Below are 14,045 nucleotides of genomic sequence, written 5' to 3'. Positions count from 1 at the left end.
ACTTGGAACTAGAAGTGTATACTCTCTTACCACGGTGGAGTCTGGTTCTCCGACTAAACTGGTATATGGTCACCTGTTTAAAGGCTGTAAAATCATGTTTTTAAAAAAATCTGAAATAGCTTCTTGAGGGCAGAAATCTGTTCATACCTCTTTGCAGTTCCTCAGCCAAGGACATTGTTAAGCGCTCCAAACGTTTGCCGAATCCAATCAAAACTCAGAACTCGCGTCCTGACTGTCCAGCAGAGGCCGCTCTGGGCCGAGGTTCCCAGGACCCGGGTGGCCCATTATCCGCCACGGGGCCTCAGTGGGAGGGGTTTGGCAGCGGCGGGTGCGCAGGCGGAGGCGGCGCTGGGTTCCGCTCCCGGGATGGAACAAGAGCGTGCCGGGCGCTGGAGTACTCGCGGCTGACCGAACGCGCCGCGCTCGCCTCGCCTCGCCTCGCCTCGCCGCGCCCCCCTCAGCCCGAGCCTCCCGGGTGGAACGCGCCTCCCGGCTCCCACCGCAGCCCGCCGGGCGGAGGAGGAGCCGTTTGCGCCAGTGCCGTCGGCCAGTCTACTCTCCCGCCGCCCGCGCCGGGAACGGCTCCAGGGTACCATGATCTGCAAGACTCTCTTCGCCTTTTGCATCTTCACGGCAGGTACTTCGGCGCGCGTCCTTCCGGCGGGGTCGGGCGCTGTGCGGCCGCCGAGGCCAGTGTTGGGGCCGGGGCTGTAGCGAGGAACTAGGGAAAGCGGGGAAGTAATTCCTCGCGCCTGGGTGGCTGGAGTAATACCTGAATTCGGGTTGGTGCGCAGGTGTGTGCGCGTACTTCGATTTGCAGTGATGAGCGCCTTAGGGGATCCTGGGCTACGCCAGAGGACGAGGTCCGTCATGACACAGTCCTTGCCCGCACAAACTCTGGCTTTGTGGAACAGGTGGCTGCGAGGCGCGTTTGAACCACGGGTGGGAGACCCTGACTGCGCCTTGAGACTTCTAGTTCCTGGCCTGGTTCTTCCGGCTCGCCTTGCAGTCTGCCAGAGACCGACCCGGACCAGGCTTCTTGCCGCGGCTCGCCCAGCAAGGGATGAAAAGCTGGGGAGGGAGGGGATCGTATCTAGGAAGGCTTCGTCAGTGGCAGCGCGGCGGGTGGGCTGGATTCTGTTCCCCGAGACTTCGTGTCTTTTTTCCAGCGTCCCCTTCTTATTCGTGGTTATGGGTGATGTGGCACTAACAGTCCCACCGGCAGCACCCCGGCCACGCTCAAGCTCGCAATCACCGCCAGCAGTTTTCAGGTCTTGCCTGTGGCCGGAGCCTCCCCCAAAGGCACCCGTGGGAGAAAACTAAAATCAGTTCACTTGACTAGAGCTAGCACCCCCCCCCCAACACACACACACACACACACACACGACACCGCTGGGAACCGCTTCCCCACCCTTGCCTTCTTGGTCCCAGGACCAGATCTGCTTCTGGAAAGAGGGGACACTGAATAGCCGCCTGGTGGGGGCCGGGGAGAGATGCAGAACGTTTTGAGTTTGGAATCGGAGGACCCATTGCTCCAGAAAATGCAGCCCCGACGAGGAACAATTGACCATGGATAAATCACCAGTGACAAAAGTTGCCTAAGTGCGTATCTAAACTGATATGTTTAGATAAGAATTATCGAAAGCCACATAGCACAAGGCGATTTGATTTATACTTTAGTCCATGTATTCACCCCTCCTCCCCCCGAGTTCTTGGGGATTTCTGTAATTATAGACATTGGTCGTTACGATCTTGAAAAGAAGCTGGGGGTTTCCCGGCAGTTCACAAAAGATAATGCAATTGTGAGTAAAAGTTTCTCAGTTCGAAACTACAGCGTGTTATTTTCGCTACTTGCTGAGGTGTTTGCACTGTTACGTGACGCGTCCGCAGACGGTTCCCTCGGCCAGCGGGGCGCTTTGGCCACGCAGCCTGGAGCTGGGCTCTGGGCACCTGGATCTCGGCAGGTGTAACAGCCGCTTCCCGGGCCCGGGATTGCCATGCGTAGTAATTTCGGTAGTCCTCCGAGCAAGAGATGTTTACGAAAGGACATGGAAAGTGCCGTTATTTTCTTTTAACTAAAAATCTGTTCATGAGGTTCAGAAAATTTTGAGTTAAGCTAGTAGAGCCACTGGGTAGGTTTGTTTCCTTTTATTTAATGGTTTTTCTTTCTGTAAATAGCTCTGGCGGTTGGCAAAACTAGAATTAACCTTACCAGGCGGTATTTTAGAGTGTTTTTTTTTGTTTTGGTTTGGTTTTTGGTTTTGTTTGTTTTTTTACCACAGGAGAATGTGTGTGTGTGTGTGTGTGTATCTCCAGATGTGAAGCCCTGTTGTTTTGAAGGCAGGGGTATCGCACTTGTCCACAGTCAGAGGGAGAAGGCTGGTGGATCGACTGTGAAGCCCCGGCCCCACCCTCACTCCCCACGGGATCCGGGCCAAGAGGGTCACTGTTTCCCAGTTCTGGGGCTTTCATGCCACCGGAAGACATAATGCCTCCTTCCCCTGCTAATGTTTCTATGTGCTTGTTAGATACAGAGGGTGAAGAAGCTAACGGAAGCTTAGTCCTTCCTTCTGGAGTTTGTGCCACTGAAGGTGACTTTAGGAATCAGCTGTTAGGCTACTTAAAATAAAATTGCAAAAAATAATATAAAAATTGGTACAAATACCTCATGAGATTCTTTGCAATTTCAAAGGTAGGGTGTTTTCAGAATCTAAAATAGCATTTTTCTAAAAAGAATAGCTGCACTGGTGAAGGAGAAAGGGTGAAAGTGGTGTGCATGTTTCAGCAACTCCTCTTGGAGTTAGTTTGAGCAGGCTATTCTTTCCTTCACTTTCTCCATTCCATCCTATAACCACCTCCCTTCCCCCACTAGCCAGGGGGGAAGGAAGAGGGTTGGGCAGGGAAGTGTTTTTAGCTTAACAAATCCTCTCAACATATACATAGTATTTCCTTTAGCCTATATAATGGATATTTGCAAATGTGTGTACATTGTCATCAACCTAAAAGGGGTAAATCTTTATACTTATCTTTATCCTTAGTACCTGTATTTAAAAAATGACAAAGAGAGATACTTTGAATTGTCCATAGTTCTCTCAAAGTTGATTATGGTGTAAGCCTGGCATGGCTGTTTTACAAACCATTCCCAAACAATCAGGCCAGGACTAGTATACAGGAGTTCTGCCTCTAAGTTGGCATACAAGTCTGAATCTCTAAGGTGTGCCACCAGAACCAGGAAGGAAAGGATGGCAGGCCACTGAATAGCTTCACTCTTTATCCCTCTTCCGCTCTCCTCTGGATTCTCTCCTTTTGTTGTCAACACTATCATTGCTGTCATCTGGGGGTCTATGGCTCAGTTTATTAAAAAAAAAAAAAAAATACTTCCTTTCCCTGAGATATCTGAGATATAGTGGAACTTTCAAAGAGCCTTTTCAAATAATCAAGGAGGACAAAGGGGACAAAAGTAGATGGCAGACTCACAACCCTCATGATCTTACTTCTGCCCAGGTTCTGGCTTGTCTGCCCTGGTATGCCCCAAGGCAGAGCACTAGATTCCATCCGATTATCCAGGCACTCCAGTGCAGACTTACTGGTCCCTTGTGATGCGGTCAGGAGGGCTATGTTTCCAGACTGACAGCCAGATGGGGATCCTCTTTTTGTTCTAGATCTGTTAGGTGCCCCTTTTCCAGGTGATTAACTTCTGGAATGTACTTATCGTTGATGAAAGATCACAACCTTCATATTTAAGGTTCTGTTCCTAGTACAGGACTTGATATTTATCAGTTCTGTCACCTTATCACAAACATATCAAACTAACCAAAAGTGCATGTACATTTGTAGGAACAGCGAGGTTATCTATGGTTTGATTGGGGTGGGGGTAAAGGGTTGCTAACATTCTTTTGGTCTAACTCCTGGAATCTATGATCACAAAGAAGTGACACCCTCCTTCACATGGGAGGTGTTCATTGTAGTATGATGCCTTTGCAGAGGCAGTGCTGCAAAGTGATAAGATGTAAACTCTGCAGTTAGATTTCCGAGGTACAAATCTAAGCATATCTACTATTGATTGTTTAATTAAGCATAATTAATTTAACCACTCTGAATTTTCTTGTCTGCCACATTAGAGGAGTAATACTTCATAAGGTTGTTGAAAGAGTTAAATGAGTGAATATACTTAAAGGGCTTGGAACGGTGCCTGTGGCATAAGAAGTGCTCAGTAAGTATTAGCTATGTTGTTGCTATTATCCTTATTAATTAAGTTTACTGTATTCTGCACTGATTAGGTCATCCTCTCCAAAATTAGAGTTTATATGTTTGCACTTGGACTATGTAAATCAAAGACCTCAGTACTCAAGCGCAGTGCCAGCTGTTTGGCAAGCTCCAATGTGCAAATTAAGAAAGCATTCAGCTGAGCCTACTAAATGCCTAATTTGAAAAGGTTAATCATGTGCCAGCTCAGATTTTGCACAGCAGTCCAAAAAATGCTCAGTAACAAAAAGTAGTCATACCAAGGACTATTTCTTCCACAGGGACTTTTGCAAACTGGTGTGTTTCAAAAGTCCCAACTCAGCTAAACCTTAAGGTCAGATCCTCAGAGCCACAAACTTTTGGATAATTCAGATCAAACAGTTTTGGAAAGGGCAGGTCATGGTTTCTGAATAATCTAGAATGACTCTCTCCAGAACCCAGAATAATTAATAATTGTCAGCTCTCTAATTTAACTTGAGCACTTGAACCCAGACTAATTGTGCTTGTGTTTCCAAGAGGAAATTATTGGCCAAGTATTTACAATCTGTTTAAGCTGACTTTCTTAAGTCAGGTACCCCATCCACTGGAAACAATGGAGAGTGACATTTTTAAAATGTTGTGAAAAGAGATCCATCTTAACACCCAAATGAAAAGGATCTTTCTGCCATAGTTATTACAAGTTTGCTTCCTTTTGGAAGTATCTGCCACTGAAATTGGACAGGTTAGCTCAGGAATCAAATATTTGCTTTGCTAATGTGACATCAAATGAAAGAATGCCTTGGAAAAATAAATGTTTCATTTAGAAGATAGCAGCAGTTCTAAAAGGAGGTTTGCAGGTAGTGAGTGTCTGCCTTGTCCAGTGATTGCTTTTTGCTTGGAAATGGAGGGCTATTAGATTATCATCCAGTAATACACAAGCATGATGCCTATAAAATAAGACTAATTTGTGTATGTAGTCCACAACATTACATTTTTTAGTCATACATTAAATTATTGTAATGATGAGGATTGATGTGATATCAGATTTTCTGATGTGTGGATCTTTAAATGTTCATCCTAAGCAGTGTACACTAGCATAGCCCATTTCTTTCATCTGTTTTAACAGCATTTATGAATCTTTGCCATTTTACAAGTAATAGAAATCATTAAAACAAAATAGATAATTATGGAATTATTTTCATCTGTGTTTTTCATTGGTGTAAGGTGGTATAACGTCATTTGGAAATGAGCTGTTTTAATTTTTCTTTGGCTAGGAGTGCCAGATTTAGCGAATAAAAATACAGGACACCCAGCCAAATTTGAATTTCAAATAAGCATCTTTTTTTAGTGTATGTATGTCCAGTGCAAATTTGGGAGATATTTAGATGAAAAAAATTCTTCATTGTTCATCTTAAATTCAAATTTAGGAATCCTTATTTTATTTGGCATTGTTTATCTTAAATTCAAATTTAGGAATCCTTAATTTGTTTGGCAAACCCATCTTTGGCCTTTCATCTACAGTTCATATATATAATGGATTAGATACAAGAATAGCATTATTTTGAACCCTGTTTCACTGGTCATTAGTTGCCCTGCACTATTCCATTTTTTTAAAAATCTGTTTGTGGGAAGAGAGAGATTAAAAGCAGCTCTCTCTTTGGTAGCAACTACGTGGATTAGGATTCAGATGCAGCTCTTAGTCCAATGAAATATTTTGAATCTCATTGCATATATATTAACTGTGTATTAGTGCATGTGTTTGAGCAATTGGTGGGATCACTGTAGCCGCCCGAGGCCATATTAACTAACCCCCTTTGACCTTTCCTTTCTAAAAAAAAAAAACCTGTGTTTTAAATGGCAGCAACATTCTTGCATAGGAGCTGGATCTAGAATTATTCTAGCATCTAGCTGGCAGCTGATTAAAAGAGAAAGTTATAGAAGAGCTTTGGATTTCAGTGCTCTCTTTTATGCCAGGATCTTAAAACATCTCACAAATATTAATTATCTAAGGTTACATAATTTCTGCAGGATTGGTTTATTGGTATCACTTGAAAGCTCTGACTGTATAGAGCCTGCAGCAACATAATAGAAGGCAGATGGAGAAAAAATCCTTTCAGTTATTTGTGCCTTTTACCTAAAGCAAAATCTGAATAGATAACTGTAATTAAGTGGGGAAAATTGTGTGTAATATTTAGAAAACATGTCTCTTCAATACAAAGTACTATGAGTGATGGAATACAATTTTAATGATAATATCTTCCATGTATATTCCAAATTTGTACACCTGAGTTTTCTTTTCCAAAAGGGAGGAAGTAAGGATATGGGCACTTTTGTGCAGATGTTGAACATCAGTGGAATTAGAGGAGAGAAGTTTATGTTTGTTTCTTAGTCATAATTACAAACTTAAGACTACCAATTAAACTTCTCATTGGCTATGACAAGTTATATTTCCTTATATGAGGTTATTAAAATGTTACCTTTTGAATTAAGATATTCTTGTGAGCTTGGTATACCCTAGACAAATAACCTCATATCTGACAATTTATTTGCACACCACTGTGGCCAACCCCTTATGAAACGTTTTCAGTTTCCTTTAGATAAAGATAGAGGGATACCACTATGACACTTGGAGCTTTTATTCTTTTATTAATGTTCCCTACATGGGACTCTTGCTTTGCACTGTAATTTAGATAATTTAGGAAAAACAATACAATTTTTGTAGTGATTTATTTCCTACGTGAAAGCTACAGTGCACTATCTATATGTGTTTAGGGAAACTATGCCACAGGATTTTACTACATGTCAGAATTACAAGATGAAGCATTTTTGTTGTCCCTTGTTCATCAGAGGGTTCCAAAGGTGTTATGAAGAAATCTGGTAGACTGTGCATGTCTTTCTCAGCCTAGGTAAAGAGGTAAGTTACTGGCAGATCACATATCCTGCCTGTCATAGAAACCTTAGTGTTGATGGAACCTGCTGTGTGAGAGGCCACGTTTAAGTGAATACTGCCATCACATCCCACCAACGGGGAGCCCTGCATCTTGTCCTAAAAATTACAATGATGATTGAGCTAGTATTCAAGAGAAAAGCGCTGGAATTCTTTCTGGAAAATGGGCCAGACGGGTCTGAACAAAAGAAAGGCTTTTTTAGGGTAATTTTTGAGGGCTAGTGATCATTCATCATTTACATTCCTTGAAATTTTGGTGGGGAAGGAAGTACAATGTTAAATTACACATAGAGTATGGATAAGAAATGGGCAGTAGGAAGGGACAGTGGCTATATCAGAGGCACAGTCTGTGACATGAGACTGAGAAAATATCAAATAGTAGAATGCAGTGGTGGGTTGGTAATAGAAATTATTCACCAGACTCTAAAGCTCAAGATATCCTTTGGAAAATTTGTTTAATTTTTAGGGAGGATAAGGGAATCCCCCTCAGACTTACCAAATATAAAACCTATTTTAGCATACCTTTTTCATTCTGTGAAAGGTTGTAAATTAAGTCTCTCAGATGTAAGAAGTGTGGTCGCCTTTATGGTTGGCAGTTTAGGTACTCTCATCATTGTGAGGGGAAGCAGAAGGAGAAAATGCCAGAAGATGTAAAGAATTTATCTGCATGGTTTAGATCAATTAAGCCAGGGTTCAGCAGCTTGGGTTGCTCACATGCAGGCAGCCTCCCTGTTAGCAGGGGTTCTTAACCAGGGGTCCATGGAAAGATTTCAGGGTGTCCCTGAGCTTGAATTGAAAAACATCAACTTATTATCTTTATTTTCTCTGACCTCTAACTGAAATCTAGCATTTCCTTCATTTATGAATGTATGCAACAAATTGCAGTAGTATTCATTTCATATCACATTACAGCTGTCGCATATCTCAAAAAATCGCTTTCACTTACCCATACTTCGAAATTACAGTAGTTGGTAGATCTGACCCTAGTTGAGTGTCATAAAACTACCTGCCAGTACATTCTGAGAAGGGGTCCGTGGTTTTCACCAGAATGGCAAAGGGGTCTCTGGAACAAAAAGGTTAGGAACCCCTGCTATACAAACATACTTCACTTGTTTGTTTGTTTTTTGTTTTTTTTTTGTCTTTATTTTTTTAATGTTACATTAAAAAAATATGAGGTCCCCACATATCCCCCCTCAACTCACTCCTCCCCCCGTAACAACAACCTCCTCCATCATCATGGGACATTTATTGCATTTGGTGAATACATCTCTGAGCATCACTGCACCTCATGGTCAGTGGTCCATATCATACCCCACACTCTCCCATATTTCACTTTATTGAATTTTTCAGATATTGTATTTTTTTAGTAAATTGAAGGTTTGTGGCAACCCTGCATTGAGCAAGTCTATGGGCACCATTTTTCCAACGTGCTCACTTTGTGTCTCTATGCCACATTTTGGTAATAATTGCAATATTTCAAAATTTTTCCTTATTATTATATGTGTTACAGTGATCTGTGATCAGTGATCTTTGATGTTACTATTGTAATTGTTTTGGGGCACCATGAATCACATCCATATAGGATGGCAAACTTAATAAATATTCTGTGTGTTCTTACTGCTCCACCGACCAGCCATTCCCCATCTTTTTCACTCTCCTTGGGGCCTCCCTGTTTCCTGAGACAGGACAGTCTTGAAATTAGGCAAATTAATACTCCAACAATGGCCTTTAAGTGTTCAAGTGAAAGGAAGCGTCTCACATCTTTTACTTTAAATCAAAAGCTAGAAATGATCAACCTCAATGAGGAAGGAATTTTGAAAGTCTAGATAGGAGGAAAGCTAGGCCTCTTGTACCAAACAGTCAAGTTGTGAATGCAAAGGAAAAGTTCTTGAAGGAAATTAAAAGTGCTACTCCAAGTCCCGAAAATGTCCCCACATCACATCTCTTCTTCCCTCTCCCTGCCCTCAGCAACTACCTTGGCCACTGTCTCCGCATCAAGGTGGGGTGTGGGGTATATGGGAACCTCTTATATTTTTATTGTAACAGTTTTTTTAATTATGTATCTTTTTTAAAAAAAGACAATTAAAAAATAAATAATAATTTTTAAAAAGTACTACTCCAGTGAACACATGAATGATGAGATAGCAAACAGCCTTATTGCTGATATGGAGAAAGTTTCAGTGATCTCAGTAGAAGATCAAACTGACCACAACATTCCTTTCAACCAAATCCTAATCCAGAGCAAGGTCCTAATTCTCTTCAATTCTCTGAAGTCTGAGAGAGTTGAGGAAGCTGGAGAAGAAACGTTTGAAGCTAACAGAGGTAGGTTCATGAGGGTTAAAGGAAAGAAGCTGCCTCTATAACATAAAAGTGCAAGGTGAAACAGCAAGTGCTAATGTCTAAACTGAAGCAACTTATCCAGAAGATCTTGCTAAGATCATTGATGAAGGTGGCTGCACTAAACAACAGATTTTCTATGTAGATGAAACAGCCTTCTATTATAAAAAGATGTCATCTAGAGAGAAGTCAACACCTCACTTCAAAGCTTCAAAGGACAAGCTGACTCTTGTTAAGGGCAAATGCAGCCTGTGACTGTAAGTTGAAGTCAATGCTCATTTACGATTCTGAAAGTCTTGGACCCTTAAGAATTATGCTAAATCTATTCTGCTCCATAAATGGGACAGCAATGCCTGGATAACAGCACATCTGTTTACAATATGGTTTACTGTTATTTGAAGCCCACTCTTGAGATCTGCTCAGAAAAAAAGATTCCTTTCAAAATATGACTGCTCATTGACTTTGTACCTAGTCACCCAAGAGCACTGATAGAGATGTAAAATGAGATTCATGTTGGTTTCATGCATGTTTACATAAAATCCATTCTTCAGCTCATGGAGCAAAGAAACATTTCGACTTTTTTTTTCTCTATTTTTTTTTAAATGTTACATTCAAAAAATATAAGATGTCCCTATATACCCCCCACCCCCCTCACCCTACTCCTCCCACATCAACAACCTCTTTCATCATCGTGGGACTTTCATTGCATTTGGTGAATACGTTTTGGAGCACTGCTGTACCACATGGACAATAGTTTACATTGTAGTGTACACTCTCCCCCAGTCCACCTAGTGGGCCATGGCAGGACATACAATGTCTAGTATCTGTCCCTGCAGTACGACCCAGGACCTGTCCTGACCCACGACCAAATCCTGAAAATGCCCCCACATCATATCTTTTCTTCCCTCTCCCTACCCTCAGCAGCTACTATGGCCACTTTCTCCACATCAATGCTACAATTTCTTCCATTACTAATCACATTAGTTCCTACAAAATATATTTTGCAAGGCTATAGGTTTCAAAGATAGTGATTCTTCTGATGAATCTGTGAAAAGGCAATTGAAAACCTTCTGGAAAGAATTCACCATTCTAGATGCCATTAAAAACATTCGTGATTCATGGGAGGAGTTTAAAATATCAAAGTTAAAAAGATTTTAGAAGAAGTTGATTCCAGCCCTCATGGATGATTTTTTTTGGCCTTTATTTATTTTTTTAATATTACATTCAAAAAATATTAGGTCCCAATATACCCCCCACCCCCCTCGCCCCATTCCTCCCCCCTTAACAACAATCTCCTCCAACATCATGAGACATTCATTGCATTTGGTGAATATATCTCAGAGCACCGCTGCACCTCATGGTCAGTGGTCCACATCATAGTCCACATTCTACCATGTTCCACCGAGTGGGCCATGGGAGGACATACAATGTCTGGTAACTGCCCCTACAGCATCACCCAGGACAACTCCAAGTCCCGAAAATGCCTCCACATCTCATCTCTTCCTCCTCATGGATGATTTTGAGGGCTTCAAGACTTTAGTGGAAGAAGCAATTGTAGAGGTGGTGGAAATTAAAAGTGAAGCCTAAAGACATGACTGAATTGTTGCAATGTCATGATAAAACTTGAACGGATGAGGAGTCACTTCTTATGGATGAGGAAAGAAAGTGGTTTCTTGAGTTGGAATCTATTCCTGAAGATGCTGTGAACATTGTTGAAATTATAACAAAGGATTTAGAATATTACATCAACTTAGTTGATAAAGCAGTGGCAAGGTTTGAGAGGATTGACTCCAATTTTGAAAGAAGCTCTCCTGTGGGTAAAATGCTATCAACAGCTATCATGCTACAGAGAAATCTTTCATGAAAGTCAATTGATGCAACAAACTTCACTGTTGTCTTATTTTTAAAAATTGCCACAGCCACCCCAGTCTGCCGCAGCCAGCACCCTGATCAGTCTGTAGCCATCAACTTCGTGGCAAGACCCTTCACCAGCAAAAAGAATACAACCCCCTGAAGCCTCAGGTGAAGGTTAGCATTTTTTAGCAATAAAGTATTTTTAATTAAGGTATCTACCTTTTTGAGATGTAATTCTCTTGAACACTTAATAAACTACAGCATAGTATAAATATAACTTTATGTACCAGGAAACAAAAAAATTCATGAGATTTGCTTTATTTCATTATTCGATTTATTTCAGAGGTCTGGAAATAAACCTGCAAGATCTCCCAGGTATGCCCATAAATGCGCTTTATTTGTAAGGTGAGGACAAGTTTTGTGTTGTTTTGTATGAGAAGCAACGAGATGTGGGACTTTGTAGTAGGAGAGGCTGGCGGTGGAATACCAGGTCCAAAGCTTGGAAGGGCTCGTCTGTCCTCTTGGGGGTCTCAGTTTCTTCCTTTGCAGGGATGTGATGATGATGTACAGCAAATGCCATGTGAGTAAATTATAGCAATTAATCATTCACTTGCCAAATGTTTATTAAGCAGCTACCCCAACAGACGAAAGATTTATTTTACTTCATTTGCTTGTCTTCCTCTTCCTACTAGATTGTCAGCTCTAAGATGAGCAGGAATTGAACTGTTTTGTCCACTGTTCTATCGCCAGCACCTAGAACAGAGTGAAACATGTTGGTGCTTAATATTTGATGAATTAATTTGCTAATTGAGGATCTATGTGGGCTAAAGACTGTCCAAGATTCTGGAGTTACAGTGAACAAAATAAATAAAACTCTGCCCTCAGGGAATTTACATTCTTTAAGGGTAATGATTTTGACCTGTTAAAAAGAAAACTAAAGTATTGGCTATCTCATAGCTATCTCTAACTCAGCAGGTCCACAACTAACTCCTGAACTTCCTTCCCCAAAGAGGACTTACCTGGAGCCTTTCCCATCTCGATTAAGGTCAACTCCAACTTTCTAGCTGCTTAGGCCAAAAACCTTGATTCATTCTTGAATCCTCTTTTTCTCTCAGCATCCTTCATTCAGTCCTTCGGGAATATCTGCTTGTCCTACCTTTAAAGTTTATGCAGAATTCAACCACTTTTTGCCACCTCTACTGCCCTCAGTCAGAGTCACCATCATCTTTCTCCTGGACTCCTTCAGTGAGTGACCTCCTCTCTAGTCTACCTGCTTTTACCCTTTCCCTTTTAAGTCTGCTCTCTACATAGCAAGAGTTGATCCCTTGAAAATGTGTAAGTTGTTGGCACTGCTCTGGTCAAAGCCCTGCAATGATTACCCATTGCACTCAGAGTGTAAGTCCAAGTCCCTAACAGTGACTGTCAAGACCTGCATGAGCTGGGGCCCATTCATTCTCAGACCTCGTCTTCTACCTCTCCTCTGCTCACTCTGCTCAACAGTGGCTGGTTTCTCTGTTCGAAATATACTTTCCCCAGAGAACCACATTGCTAATTCCCCCTCCTCCTTAAAAGCTTTGCTTAAATATCATCTTCTCAATGACAGTTACCCTGACCAACATTTTAAAAATCTAGTCTGTTCCACCTGCCACCACCATATCCCCAAGCCCCTCAGCTGGCTTTTAGCTCTACTTTTTCTTTGATGTCTATCTTCCTGTTCTCCCTTTTCTTCCCCTGCTAAAACATAGCTTCAAAGGGACCCGGATTTTATCTCTCTAGTGGTAGTATCCCCAGTGCTAGATAGTGTGTGGCACATAAAGGCGGTATGCAAAGTGTATCTGTTCAAATGAATGATTAAATACATTTTTGAGAGCTGGCAAGTAAAAAGCAATTCAAATTTTTATCACACAAAAATCAGACATTGGCAAACTTGCTCACTATCAGGTGCTTATGCCTAGGATTTCCAAATAGTTTTAAAAAGTAATTTTTTGAATCTTCATTGAGGATTTTCAAAGCTAAACTTTAAAATCAGCTATTTTTGAGCTATGCACAATATAAAACACTTTTTAAAAAATATATGCACTTTTTTTTGGCCATGGGTATTACTTAAAAATAGCTGAAACTTCTTAAACTCTCTGGCCAGTTAAGAAAATACCACCTTCATTTTTCAAGCTCAGCCAGAGAAGATAAAGATACCTCCACTTTTAAACATTTTTGAGGCTTTTCTGAACAACTAAAAATAGCTTAATGATGAAAAGGATTTGAGAGTCTAAGGGAAACTATATTGTCAATTACCCAGTAATGTTTGAGAAACTTAAGTAAATTCAGATGCTGAGGGTATAAGTCACTAATAAGCTCAAGAGCAGAATGCGAGTTTGCCTGGCTTTATGGGGCCTTCCTTGGTGATTCTGAAAGGTGAACTGTCTTATAGCCTAAGCAATAGATAGAAGTGTTAGTAAATCCTAATCCCCAAACTGTGCCTGTGATAGGAAACCTTTTTATCAGCACTGCAGGGCTGACCCTCTGACATGGTTTGTGTTGAAGTTATCTGTGTTGTCATGTCCCCCAGCTGCACCATCCAACAAATAAATACTCAGGGTACTTTCTGGCTTATTCTGAGTAGGAGTAGTTTAATTATTTACTAGTTGTCGGTAAGAATATGAGCTTAAAAATAACAGTGTACTCA

The 14,045-nt window shown here is 41.4% G+C and overlaps 1 protein-coding gene across 2 annotated transcripts in view; it reads left to right on the top strand.

Moving 5' to 3' along the window:
* Window positions 1-234: 234 nt before the first annotated feature.
* Window positions 235-14,045, top strand: part of PARM1 (prostate androgen-regulated mucin-like protein 1) — a 109,392-nt gene continuing 95,581 nt past the window's right edge. The window contains exon 1 of one of the 2 annotated variants that reach the window (XM_004480012.5): window positions 235-637. In XM_004480012.5, the coding sequence (XP_004480069.1) occupies window positions 595-637 (43 nt within the window). In that variant the 5' untranslated portion in view covers window positions 235-594. The remainder of the gene's footprint in view (window positions 638-14,045) is intronic. The other variant, XM_058296942.1, reaches the window with a different exon arrangement.

The sequence above is a fragment of the Dasypus novemcinctus genome, chromosome 1 (assembly GCF_030445035.2).
Source record: "Dasypus novemcinctus isolate mDasNov1 chromosome 1, mDasNov1.1.hap2, whole genome shotgun sequence".
Lineage (NCBI taxonomy): Eukaryota > Metazoa > Chordata > Mammalia > Cingulata > Dasypodidae > Dasypus > Dasypus novemcinctus.
The sequence above is the reverse complement of the archived record's forward strand: the minus strand, read 5'-3'. Positions and strand labels throughout refer to the sequence as shown.